Source organism: Saccostrea echinata, unplaced genomic scaffold, assembly GCF_033153115.1.
Source record: "Saccostrea echinata isolate AGI-Se365-2 ecotype Australia unplaced genomic scaffold, CSIRO_AGI_Sech_v1 ptg000012l, whole genome shotgun sequence".
Lineage (NCBI taxonomy): Eukaryota > Metazoa > Mollusca > Bivalvia > Ostreida > Ostreidae > Saccostrea > Saccostrea echinata.
In genome coordinates, this window is record NW_026889761.1 from 15248822 (window position 1) to 15263797 (window position 14976).

The window sequence follows — 14976 nt, forward strand, 5'->3', positions numbered from 1 at the left end:
ACGAACCAACGCCTAACTTTCTTTGATACCGTATATACAAATATGCTTCGTTTTTTCAAGCAATATGTAATTACAAGGCAAAAACCTTGGACTTTAATTTTTCATAAATCTTGTTAATTAAAGAGTATAAAGCAAGTTCCTTAAAAGACCTTCAAATGGGTTAAAAGGCCAATTTTAACGAATCAAAATGCATGGGAACGAACTTTCTTAATACCTTCTTATGTAATATATATTTGATTTATAACGAAAATCGGTGTGATTTGTTTGTCTCTAGCACCTTGGCCGGTCCAGACATTGACAAATCCATTAAATGCATTAAGATTACAATATTTCAAATGGAAGTCTTAAGTACTTTCCAAGTTTAGATACTTAAACGGTTGCATAACCTGGTTTCTGGAGCAGATATAGGTGAAGAGCGAATACACATGCACGACGAGGAAACATCCGTTTTAAAAAAAACAAAAACAAAACAACAATATCGTGACTTTAGAATAAGATAAATGTGCCAAAAAGCAGGCATATTATCATAATGTATCATGTGAATACTGGGCAATGGAAGGAGCAAACATGAGAGAGATCAAAAGTCTCCATCTAAATAACGTTTTGAAGATTTTTGAATTCATTGTTGAAGCCTTTGCCCATAATGCGTTTTGGGTATATTGTCTGTGCGTACGTTTTTTTTTAATCCTTACACCTTTTTGACATGTTTGCAAACCAAATGCACTAGCTGCATGATAAATGTACACATCGTATGGTTTCCAATCTACACCATGTCGACTTGAGTAACAGGCTGTCAAGCCGTGTAAATATGCCAATACGGAAACCTTTATCTTTCTGCCAAAATCAATATTCCTTTTTATAACAACCTTCACCAAGTTGTTGACATAGGTCGATTTACAGAAAGAGCACGTTTGATAAAACTTATTCATTTACGTTTACACATTTTGTATTTTGAAGACAGAGCGAAGAAAACTGGAACAGTGTTGTATGAAATCACATTGTTTATTTTTGTAGATATACAAAGATAATCGAAATAACATAAAAAGGAAACAAATGTAACAAAACAACGAAGCATTCAATGCTAATAATAAACTCTGTCTCCACTTCTAATTCACAGGCATTCTGTAGATGAGCAATGATTTGATCATTTCTCTCGTTAATACATCACAGGGAGCATTATAAAATCAGCACGTGTCTTAAAACATCTTTGTTTCTTCCACAAAGAGATAATTTATCCTAAAGTCAAGCAATTGTTTGCTAATTATATAGAGAAATTGAATTGTATCCCCTTTTATTTTTAATGTTCGCATGTCAGATCTCAGATATGATATTCTGTGGCATCAAAACATTCAGACAATCTGCCCATGGCGCTTTCTTTGAGATGTAAGCAAAGTTTGTTTCACGTGAGCTTGAGGGGAGAATTCATATCAACGGAAGTCCGTCTTTTATCGAAATCACAGTCTTTCTTCCCACTAAACATGGCACCAAGTTTCTTTGATACATTCACTAAAGACGTTCTCCTTCGTTTTAACATAGATTTCTGTTGCTGGTTTATCTTCGCTTCTCTGAGCAAAGCTTGGAATGCAATGTTGATCGTGACGTAATTTTCCGCCGCCGAAACTTCGTAATATTGGCAATTATACTCAATCGCCACCTGGTGGCCGTCCTCAACACCAACAGCTCTTCTGTGTTCGAGGTCGGTTTTGTTTCCAAGAAGAAGTACAGGAATGTAGGAGTTTGAACGAACTTTATTAATGCTCTCCAAGAGAGTCTTAGCTCTTTCGAACGAACACGCGTCACATATGCTGTACACAATCACATAAGCATCTGCCCAGTTCAACTGAGTCTCGGTAGATGGCGAGGAGGAATTGTTCTGAAAAAAAAAAAATAGAAAATTGAAAGTTATAAATTGATATTTTGTATGGCCTTTTTGATATGGTATATATATTTTTTTAATTTACGTTTACATTTTTAGAATTCATATCAATACTTTTCTTGTGAAACATTTCATAATAATAATTTAATTCTAGTTGTAACGCTGTATTTGATTGGATAAAAATTTACTTTATATCGTATAAAATGGGTTGCCTAAGTCACAATGACTTGCGTCAAAAACGTATCCATCCGCCTGACGTTACATTCAAAATTTTGTACAAATTGAAGTCATTTTTAAAGACAATCGTCTTTTTTTCTTACACCAAATGAATGAAAATTAAATTATAAGGAATGAATTTAATAGCTACCCAATTTATACGGTATAAACACAGTCTATTTCACAGGCCAAAATTTTCAGTTTTGGTTTGTTTGCGTAACATTCTAAATGACCCATATACGATATGGAATCATATTAAATGCTTACATACAATCGAATGTTAGCACGAATTTGACAGATAACTCAGCGAGAGTATTAAGTCTACTACATAATCCACCGTAATTCCATCCCCCATATAAACAATGTCAATAACAATAGCGGCCAAATTTACACATTCTTAAGATCGAAGTCAGGCCAAAGCAAATATAACCAAAACATATTTAATAGATTATGAACTAAAGCGGTTAATATTTTGACATGGAATGTGTTTAGGTATACCAATTATCCAAGTAAATTCGGTGTCTTGCTGCAAGAGAACGTTAATATTCTGTTTTTGTTTATATATTCTGGATTTCCCGTCAAAACAAATGGAAGGCACAAGAAAATTTAAAAGCTTCTCCCTAAAGCTGTGTAATCTCCATTCATGTTTTAAAGATAACCTGCGTGTTTTTTATTTAATTCTCTTGCATGACATCACAAAAAGTTAGGATTTTTTCTCTTGCGTCAAACATCTATAACAGTACGCAATCAATATCAAAAAGTTGTTATCCACTGTAATGTTAATTAATTGTTGATGATTAATAATGAAAATTACCTTCTTGCTACTGGTGTCTAGGATTTCAATGTCTGTCAAATAGTCTTCTTGCTTAATGCATGACTTATATAACAAATCTGAAAAAAATGAACTTTAGCATTGAGTCATCAAATCAGAATATTTATAAGACAATTGACTACCATATATGTAAAGAGTCGTCCCGAATTTAAAAGAAAGCAATGTTTGTCTCAATATTTCTTACCTATATTGGAGTTGTATTCACCTATGAATCTTTTGGTTAAGAATCTTACGGTAACAGCTGAAAAATAAAGAAAAATGCGTTAAAAATTAAAAAATGAACACATTTATAATCAAATTGAAATGTGACTAAAGTTTAAATTTCTATCCCCCCCCCCCCGCCTTTTTCTGTCTTCTTGGAATGCATTCCTGCTACTCAGATTTTATAACGTCTGTTTTGAATTTTAAAGTAAACCACTATCGTTAAAAGCTTTGATGTTTTATTTGTTAAATCTTCATACTTTTTCTTATTTTCTTAGTTTTTATGTGTCAGAGGAGATGGTCCTCAGCTAAAGAGCCACTCTTTACAGAAATATTTAGGTCAAACAGCCCCCTGTATGTATATTGTGTCGTGAAATAGAAGATTTAAGAGGCCAATGTCGTGAAACCCTAGGATTACACTTCGTTGACAAATATTGTTTTAATTAAAGTCGAGGGTAAGATGTCCTTTGTTAAATGTGGCGTGGGGGGTTGTCTATATCTAACGTCCTATTTATCTAGTTGTTCATGGCGCTAATAAGTAAGCATCCCGCCGAAGCATTTTAATTCCCGTACTGTATTTCACGCACGAATTTAAATTTCTAACGTTTAAGATGCCTGTCTCGTCTCTATGAAAGGCCTTTGCTCGTCTTGTCTATGTGAGAGAATTCAATACACAAAAATTCTTGACGAACACATCAAAAAAACGTGGTGTATTTTGGTACCGTATATCATCCTTTTGAAGAGACAGTTTTGTCTCTTCAAAGACAAGTCTTCATTTCATGACAATATACAATTACATTGGTAATTGACCTATATATATGAAGAGCCACCAGAATTTTGACAAAAATATCATAGTTCTTATTTATCTAAAGAAAATCATGCATATACAGGTTCAAAAGTATCAAAGTCTCAAACTTTGCAATTCATATTTGGTGGCATAGGACTTTGATAAAAAAAATAGTTATAAACGATTTTGTTGAGAAATGAAGAAATCTCCTCGACCGACATTTTACCCGGAGTTTCATTATCCGATTTATTATACATTTATATCGATAATCCCCGAGATATAACCAAGATGCTGAACTCGTTCCTTTTTCAAAAGAAATAATATGAATGGATTAAATTCTAGCACTTTTTCACGAACTGTTTTACGTTTGCTGATCCCGGTAACGATACATTGAATGACTTTATTTTATTTACCCTCGATTGAACTATTCTTCCTTTCATCATCAGCCTATCATGTGAAGAAATGTACTCTATGCTTATCTGCTACATTTAATAAGAGATACATTATTTTTGTTAAATGTTGCGTAATCGAGCGATTTGGCACGTGTTATTGTTCCCGAGGGCCAATATCAGAAAATCACACGCCAAAAAAAAAAAAAAAAAAAAAAAAAAAAAAAAAAAAAAAATTTAGTTAGTTACAGAGGAGGTTATGCTTGTTTAATGCGCGTATTTTTTTTATGAACGAAATTTCACAGTAATATGTAATTAATAGATTTGTGAGATCTTTTAAAAAAAAAAAAAAAAAAAAAAGAAGAAGAAGAAGTTTGCACGCATTAACAGTACTTTGCAATAAAAGAGAACATCTCATGTAAAGTCAATTATCCTTAGCAACAAAAGTAAAATAACAATTCAAATAACATTATATTAATGGTGCGTGGAACAGTTGTCTGGCTTTTCCCCCCGAACTCCCTGGTGCATTCTGTTACCTTTGTCTGTTAACAGTACAAATTGTACTTCTATTCAACCCCAAATTATATCCCAAAAATGTGCTTTATTATTTTGAGAAATTTGTTGGTTCATTCCAAAGTCAGAGTGTATTACGTTTCTCTAAATTAAATTTCTTTTAAAGTTCTCATCTATGTTGTTTTAAGGTTGTATTTCCTCATTTGCTGTCACGAAAAACAAGACTGCTCTATACGTACGAGCTCGTCCCTTCTGTTTTTTGTGCCACTGACAAAAGCATCAGACCACGAAATGGCCCAACAAGGAACCGTCCTTTTGGCCTCGAATTGTCAAAATATTTCTTTGATGTCTGGTGATGTCCTTTAACAAAGCCCCCAACAATAACAGAACATTAACATATGTAAAGAAATTTATGCTGAGGTTTTACTATTCGTGGGACTTCTTGTAAATCGTTTAAAGCAATAAAGTAAGTTACTTTATGCAAAAATACTTGACCATTTCAGTTTATTTGATGAACATTTAATGCTTGACCTTAACAAAAAATAGAGTCAATCAAAGAACTTTCTATCTGTTTGGAATTTTGCAGTGTCATTTTAAGAGCACTGGGCTCCCAAAAGAGGTATTTAATAAAATGCACTGTTCTTTGTTAACATGTCTTTTGTTATTCTGTTCTCACTGACACCTCTTGTCAGGGTTTTTTCTCTCTATTTTTGTTTTCACGTGTTAAACCATGATGCTGCTTTAATTCCAATACGTAATGACTGAATTGTCCTTGAAATGTGTGAAAATATTTTCAACAGTCTCAATTTCGTAACCAGTCTTTCAAAAATTCAAAGAGGTTTCATAGCAAACAATGATCTTATTGAACGCTTTGCGTACTTTAAAACTTTCCAAATGGATTTGTGTACAGCTAAGTAAGAATAATATCTACAGAGACACGCTGATGTGGTTGGATTTCGTGATCTGAAATCTAAACATATATAACTAATCTTTTTTTCTAGAATAGTAGGATTTACGATGTTAAGTCGGAATTTGCCTTCATGTAGTCAGATGTTTCAACAGATGTCCCTCCTACGTACAGATGGTCAGAGAGTCAGCCCATTTTTATGATGGATTATTGGTGTACCCATGATAAACGCAGAGGATCAAGCATCGTTTATCTCAAACACTGTATCTTTAATATCCGGACTCTTCATATTCAAAATCAAACGAATTGCACTTAGATTTTCATCAACTGAATTATTAAGGTTTATTTTGATAGTTTTGTTTCATTCAGTTTAATATGTCGACATACATGACCAAGCCTAAAATTTAAAGGCTTTGTGAAATTAACTGTCCAAGTAGTTCTCTGAAATAAAGCTCAAAAAAGCTTCAGTCAATCCCAACAAACATATTCAGATTTGCAAATCCCAATACAGAATAACTTATAAACTTACCAGATTTTCCAGTTTTCTCTGCTCCTAAGACCATGACTCTTAGTGATGACGTCATTATGGTCCTCATTAGGAAATAGTCCTGCTAGATCTACTATATAGTATTAATGTTGTTAATGTCCCAGCTATATGCCACAGTTCTAAGTCACAAAGTATATCTACATCGTTTGTAAACACTTTTACTTATATATACTCCAAAATTTAAAAAAAAAGTGAGTAAAGCCGATAGATAATTGGTGACAGAGTTCGATAATTGATGACTTTTTTTTACTCCATTAGACGATTTCGGATATTAATTCATACAGCTGCAAATCTGGCTCTCCTCCATAAAAACCATGAACACACTGCACTCCGGGCTTCTTGTGGCATCAATGACTCTCCAGGCTTCTGTGTGGGAGCTTATAATACCTGGTGTTGGTAGAAAATAACTTATGTAAGAAATGAATAAAAAAAAGTTCACTCAATTTCTTCTTTACCGATGCACTTAAGGTGTTGCACGTCAAGGTTGATCCTTTGAATCAATATTTTTAGAATAGTGGGCTTATTCCACAACAGAGTTCTTCCTGTCTTAGTGTGTGCTATCAGACAGACTGGGCTTACAAAGGTGTACGCAGGTGCTTTAATACAGAAAGCCGCGCAGGTAAAACAGGGCTGAATTTTGACTAGTTTTCCTCACAATGTAAACATTAACGTCAAAGAGACACAGTTTCTGTCAATAACCTCAAATATTTTTTATGTACATCTCAGTCGTCTTTTTTATTTATATTTTTCTCTACCTATTCTGTCTATTTTCGCCAATATAATGTGTATCACTGGGTCAGACCGAGCCATGAAGTTGAGTAAATTCTCCGGTCATCCCTAATTTACTTACTCATACAACACCTTTTGTTTTCCCCTCTCACCTGAGTAAATTTGTGTTTCACTGGGTCAATCTTTAATGGGGATGAGTAGATCCTGCGGTCATTTTCTTCACACGAATTGAGATCTATTGTACTATACGGTTAATAAACTTTTTTGCACATGGAGGTGAAATTTCAATGATTTCCGATTATGTCATTTTAACTGTTTGACACACAGGTCGACTGCAACGCATTTATCTTGTGGTATTCAAAACGACAAAATCCCTTTGGTTAAAATGCTAATGTACTCAATTTTTGTCCAGCCTATATATATGACATAATATCTAGTCATATCTAGACATAGGGTTGAATTTCTTATTTAATTTATTCCTTGTTTACCTGTTTGTTGTATTCAATATTATAATATTGTGCATTGTATTTTAGTCCTACTCTCACAGGTATACCGCCCTTTTCAGAATAATTTCCCCCTGGAACATCACTGTATACCTATAAATATAAGACCTATGTGTGTTGGGATGTGACGTGCATAAGCAAAATTTTTCTGCTACATGATAATACCTCGATAATTTTAAATTTAAGAGATTCTCTTTAATAATTATTTTGAGGTGTACGTACATCACACGATGACCATTGTTACTCAAGGAATCCCGTTAATATACAGTGTATGAGTCTGTTATCTGTTTGTTTATAAACAGAATAGTTATGATAATTTTTAAGATTTGAAATGTCAAAAATGGATCGGGGTACAATGCTGTAACAAAGAAAAACGTCCCCTCCTTTTCTCGCAATATCAGAATGTTCGTTATGTTCCTCATTTCGCCTTCAGAATTTCATCAACTCATTCATTTCATGATTCTTCTATCTAATATAAATAAACCTTGAAAGCCTTATGATAGTTAACGATGAAAATTGTATCATAAATACCGGTCTCCTATCATCGTGATCAGATGAAGCGAGGTGAATTGACCCAGACTGCGATTTTTCTCTGAGTGTATATGACACACAGTTCAAATAATCCATAATAAGGACAGGGGAGTCCTTTACCTATCTCTCCGACCTTTCCTGGATTTGAAAGTTTGTTAGATCTCGCGTGCGAAGTGCTTAGCCGTCACTTAGTAACGAGGGCATTCGCCTAGTTTTCGTGTCATTCGCTTTCTCGATCAGAAAACGGACCCAAGTAAATTTAATTTCATTTGAAAAATAGATTCCAGATAATAATTTTAAATTTTGTTATCGCCTTGTAGATAATAAATTACTAATGGAATCGATAAGATATTACGAATTTGTAAGAGCTGTACATTGTGGGGGATTTTGTACACTTCTACACTTCTATATGCATACAAAGCTTGGATTGCCTGTGTTATTTTGAAACAATGTACCCATATGCTGGTCCAAAAAGATAAGGACTATCCAATATATATATATATATATATATATATATATATATATATATATATATATATATATATAGATCCATTCATATAATCTTAAAGCATGAAAGGATCGTGATGAAAAGGATATTGTACTCACGGATAATAAAGAATATGTAACAATCTTACAATACTCCCTCCCCCATCCCTGGTATATAGATCTACAGTTCAAGCATTATTCATTACCAATATTGTTATTTCTTGTATTAATCTTTAAAATACATTTGTATTATCAAACATTCATGCATGTTTCTTACATTATCTGTACGTAGTATCAACTATGTATATCTAGAAACCATGTCCCACAATATATCCCGTTTTTCCCTTCCTCTCTATTTAAGTATTCTAAATCTGCAATTTAAAACTCTGATAAATATCTACCTGTCGGATGATAATTGATAAAGGAATCTTTTTAAACATTGTTAATGCACATCACAGCTTTTACTAAGGAGCCGTCAATCCAACTGGAAAATTTTAAATCCTTTTTTACTGGGTTGAAGTTTTTAGCGGCTCGTTTTTTATGATTGATGTCAATTTTAACGCAGACATCGTTAATTCTAAATGAGCCTAGATAAAAAAAAAATCTTTATCTCTTTTTAATCTTTCAACAATAACAGAATTGTCTGAATCATAACTTTTAACACAGGAACTTGATCACGACAAGGCTATTCCGTTTCTGCCTTTTAAGGACATACGCAACGTACCTTACATACTGATAATTTTTCGAGATATTCTTAATTTAAGATTATAGTGCCATCAGATGTTTGTAGACAAAAAATCAGCATGCGTTACCAGGGGTTTTGAAAAGATATCAATTGATGGAAATTCTTGTGTAATTCAAAGAAAAATATACAAAAATTACTAAACATATATTCTAGATATTTTGTTTATCCAAACTTGTTTTAGAAGAAGTGTACAATAGCATATATAGACATTAAAATGTAGCACACAGTTCCTTAAAGTATTGGAACTCTTCAACTCCATGGAAAAAGACAATAAAGTTCAAACTACGTTGCGTATGTCCTTAATGAAAGGATCAAGATTCTCGCTTTTCGCGTCTTTGATCTTCGAATTATTGAATTAAAATCTGCAAGGAACTATACTCACACTTGAGTCATCATTGTAAATCCTTAGTTCTGAATTTACGTAAATCTGGACCTTTGTATGCCTTTCTTTAACCACATCAGTTAATTATTTTTGCTTTGATTGTATAATATTACCTGAGGACACTTCTCTTATATTTTATTACAATGAAAAATGACTTACATATATACAAAAAAGTTACAATGTACGATTGATGACAATAATGCCCGGGCTGAGTGCGGAGTAAGACGACATCTTTAGTTGACTTCTCCCCAAAGTTCTACAGTCTATCACAAAAAGATATAGAAAGTAAGAATGCTGCTAAAGAAAAGGTGCGAGGTGAAAGACTGGGGAGGAAAAATAAACAAAGCATAACACCCCTCCCAGGTAATTGAATTAAGAGTGAGTTTGAGGGGTGAATGGGTGAAAATTGTTCATGTATAGATAGGAGCGAGATGTTGGCACTTGTTAACATGGCTGAAAGCTGTGTTAGTGTTTGATTAATGACCCTGATTAGAGGGAGCTAGAACAGGTGAGTATAAGAAATCTATAAAATCACTATTAATCAAGATTTATCGAAACATAAACACTTGAAATCTTTCAGGAAAAACATATTTTTGTTTATGATTTGAAATGAAAATGTATGATTTAAGAGGTATAATAACTAAATTGGTTGCTTGATCATTAATGTTTTCTTGGCCTGGGATCGGGCAATGTGCCGTTTTACATCTAAATTGAAGATGTTAAGTGAAATAATCCCATTTCATCCTTCAAATTCTCTGCAAACGTAAGAAGACAACTTTATCTTTATGTATGCTTTCAAGACGAAATTACTGTAAATGTATTTCACTTGGCGGAAATTGATTTTTCGACAAGTAAGGGTAGATGAGATTTATCTTATATATACAAGACAATTAGCGATGTACTTGGTTTAGCGGAAACTGCTTTCCGCTAAAGGCGCTAAATAGAATACTCAGCCAAATATCATACTTTTACAGTACCTTGCATTCATATTGATATTTCTTGGGATTGATAATTTTGTCTTTATGAAATGAGATTTTAAAAAAAATATTAATCCACAACCATATTGAAAAACGACATCCCTACAAAAATATGACTAAAAATCTTTCGAAATCTCTAATTAACATATTTGTCTCAAACAAGCAAATTCAGAGAATTATGATCCCCTGCTTTCGGTGTCTTAGTGGATGGGATGCCATTATTTATGGCACATGGTGTCAAATATGTATGTCCTATCATATGTCATTCCAAAGTAATCACCAAAGTTAAAATTTTTGAAAATTAGGTCAAACATGAAAGTCCAATGACCAAGGTTAAAGTTTTGTGACAGACGGACAGACGAATGAGATTTAATGTCCCCTCGCTTTTGCGAAAGCGGGGGACAATTAAAAAGTATGACGAGTCCAGAAACTCCCATAGTCACAGGATCATTTACATAAATCATCTCTTTTAGTCAGCATCAGTTCAATTTGAATTTTATTCAAAGATTTGTTATAAATAGAACGTGAAGAGTCTGTACATCTATTAACATTTCAGCAGTTATACGGGGGATCGACAGAATTATGTCTGTGTGGATTACGGATGTGTCCTCCTCATTTGAAAGAAAATATATTTTGTTTAATTTCTTGCATGAAAAGATGTGCATGCCACTTTTATGTTGCATATTATCACTTATATTGCTAAAAATAACAAATGTTGAGGAATCATCGAGTTTTATTACTCCCTGCTGGATCTTTTAGTTTGCCTAGTAACCTTGAATTGTGTAAATAACAGTTATCTCGGGGTGGTTAATCAATCATGAATCTATATTTAGCATTTCATCCTGTTACAGACAATTTTAACATCAGAGCGAGACAGTTGTCACTTGAATTCAAGAACATTGGCAAGGCAGTGCCAAATATTTTTTTTCTTTGCAAAATGACACTATGAAAAGAAGAGAATAAGCTTTTTGTGAAGGCTTATTTTTTACCCGCCTCATCACCAGGTGTATCAAGTTTTAGTTCTTAATGAACAAGCTCAATACATAGTCAACTTTTATTACTAGCCGGTAAAAATTCGATATAGGCATGTTTAAAGGAAATTAATTTGATTCTTTAGAGCTTAAGGGCAGATCACCGCCCCATTCTGGGAATACAATAAACTCTTTTCATAAGCCTACCTTTTTTTAATAGAGCACACAGAAAAGATTCCCACTTTATTTGATGTTTACGTCGACTTCATGACATTACATTGACGAAGTCCATTATCAAAAGTTAAATAGGCTTGCATATTTCACATTCCTGAATATAACCCCATGTGGTCAAGACAGTGCACGAAAATTGGTTGCTTGATTATATTTACCGTAAAATTTATTTATAAATACCAAGTTAGGTATCAAATCGGTAAAGGTTCGTAAAAGAGTGCATTCCTTAGATTATTTTACGTGCTCTTTCCATCACCAATTGTATAATTATAAATGTCATTAATAATGCCAATAAGCATTCAGATCTTCGTCATATTGCATTTTAAAACTTATTTTTTGAGTACTTTATCAGCTCTGTTAGTTAAGAAAGTCTACATTCACGAAAGAATAACCTGTTATATGTATATAAGGCTTCATTACATGTATGTCCCCTGAACTTCATTATAATGTTAGCACATCGTGTATATACGTATGTATAAATTTGCTTAGGTTTCAACCTATAATTTCATCGTTCAAAAGTTCAAGAGTTGTTTATCTTATTTTTAATGTGTTAATTACGGATCTCAAATTCATGTTCACTCCATGTGAGTGAAAAACAAAAAATATAATGCTTTATGGGCAACAAAAGAATGAATTTGAAGATTTTTTTCTGTCATACAATTATGTAAGAGATCGATTCGTACTAGTAAAATTACCCCCCCCCCCCATCATGCTAGATTTTCCACTCTGTAAAACAATATTTTTATCAATAAATGTTTCTTTTTTTAATGATAGTGGTAAAAAATAGTATGATAATATGCAATGCAAGCATTTTCAATGCATTTTAAATTGTGCATTAGCTATTGCCGCGATTTATCCCATTTTATTGCAACTTTAGAGAATCAGCGTTAAATATTCTGATAACGCAGGTCACCATTCTAAAGAAAATCTGTAAATGGTTCCCATAATCTATACATTCTCAGTTTGAAAGGCGAAAAAATAAGAATATTCCGATGTCAACGTAAAGTTACAAGGTACTCGCTGCAGGATCCATCCCGGAACTTTATTTAATGGAAATGATTAGAAAACAAAAAAATTAAAATGTCCTAGCGACACACAGACCCACATCAGGAATTGGGAAATTGGTTTTCTGCCCTTGGTTTTATATTTTATCAAAAATTTCAAATGCTTAAATACAAAATAAAATTTTATTGCCTCGTCTTATAGAATGAAGGAAATTCTTAATTTGAGACGATAAACTAAATATTGCTCACAGATGTATAGAAATAATCTTTGAAAATTTCCTTTTACAGAATAGCAAGGCAATAAATTAATTTAAATCAATATGTACAAGCATCCCTATTTGATATAGATTCAGATCCAAACCATTGCCATCGGAGCGATGATTGTGTCACATTGACACACCGTTGGAAGATATCACCCATAGATGCACACAAGCTTAGTCTTCAGATTCCTTGTTCTAAATTTAAGCACTGTTACATGTAAACTTAAAGAAAACAAAAAATGTATTCTCTTTTCAAAAGGACCAGCTCCAAAACATACATTCAAGTACAATGATGAAGATACGGAAACTATCCAAGAATTTGACTGTGTGGGAATTCAAGATCAGGCTAAAAAATACTTATGTGGCCAAGCACAAAAGGCAATGTATACAGCAATATTAGGGGGGAAATCTTTCATATAGTATAACTTTTTGATTGCCAGTTAGATCTGTTTGACAAAGTGGTTGTTCCTGTTTTGTTGCATGCTGAACAAATATATAATTTGATTTTCTTATTCTGACGAGAAAAAGGATTGCAGGCTTGAATGGTGAAGCAACAGAAGGATTTTTAAAGTTTTTCCGTTGGTTTATGTACACTTCCTCAAGCAGCAAGTATTTCTTTTTAATTGACATTCAGCCAGGACATCCGTGTTCTGTGTCGAAATTCTTCACCTCCTAACGAAGGCTATTCGGATCAGGTTTTGTGATTTACTGTAACTTTGGTTAGCGTTGTGGTCCATGAGCCAAAATAAATAGATGGAAAAAAAAATCAAGATATATACATATGTATCTTGATATATGGGAGCAATATTTGAAAAGTTCTTGAAATTTTGAAATTTGCGATAGGATGCATGTCCTTCTGGTGCCTTATACGTATGTAAAAAATATGCTCACAAAAGTACTGTTATGTAATTTTATGCATAGCAAAAATAACAGAATCCAAGCTCTTCAATTAATTGCTTGCGTGATCAATTAAAAATTTGTTATTTTAAGCAAAGGTACACCGTATCATGGAAAAAGGATCAAGGTAAAGAGATAACGTGGATGAGAACTATCTGGTAATTTATTTCTCTGACGCTGACGGGTTGAAGATGTTGGAGGGGCTCGTTAATTTGAAGTCGATGGATTGATGGAACCCTGCTGGGGGTGGAGACACGGTATCGAGATTTAAGGGGTCAAACGTCGTCAATATAAAAACTGAGGGCGAAAAAACTCTACCAGGCACTTACTGGCACACATTCTACAAGATAGGAATAAATTGGAATGGGGTCACACGATGTAATAAATATTGTAAAGTTTACCATAGGAAGAATTTTTCCGGATGATAAGAGTGTAAGATAATTGGTTTGACATGTTTTAACTAGTTAATTATAAAATGTGAATTACATGAAACAAATTCATTTGTGCTGACTTTTCAAAAATCAACGATTTCGTTAACGACCAATGTATAATGATAATTGGCATCAAATTAATGAAACAGACATATGAATTAATTCTGAGGTTAAATCCTAGATTTCTTCATCTGCTTTCAATTGAAAGTAATTAAAGAAACCAAGGAAATGGATATTTTGGGAACAAATAGGGAAAAAATGTAACTAGATGAGATAAGCCCACTTTTGAAGACCGTTTAAAATGTAGATGATGGCAACACTGTATTAAAACACAAACCTTCCAAGGTTTTTTATTCTTTGTTTATAGGGGAATCTATTTTTAAAAAGCTAATTGCCAAAACGTGTACCATTTTGATTGAGGCTTGCAGGAAAAAAGGATTTCATATTTAATATATCAAAAGAAGCAAAATGAGATAAAATGGCTACATTATTAATGGAGAAGAATCGTATAATGATGGATTTATTTTTATGATTGAATGATAAATTATGCCGTTATAACGA

At 33.1% G+C, this 14976-nt stretch overlaps 1 protein-coding gene across 1 annotated transcript; it reads right to left on the reverse strand.

Moving 5' to 3' along the window:
- Positions 1-979: 979 nt before the first annotated feature.
- On the reverse strand, positions 980-6937 carry LOC133186001 (ras-related and estrogen-regulated growth inhibitor-like protein). The gene is made up of 4 exons (XM_061321283.1): positions 6251-6937; positions 3109-3165; positions 2907-2983; positions 980-1873 (listed from the first exon to the last, which is right to left on the reverse strand). The coding sequence occupies exons 1-4, from the start codon at positions 6315-6317 to the stop codon at positions 1400-1402; spliced, it is 675 nt and encodes a 224-aa protein (XP_061177267.1). The 5' UTR covers positions 6318-6937; the 3' UTR covers positions 980-1399.
- Between the last annotated feature and the right edge of the window lie 8039 nt (positions 6938-14976).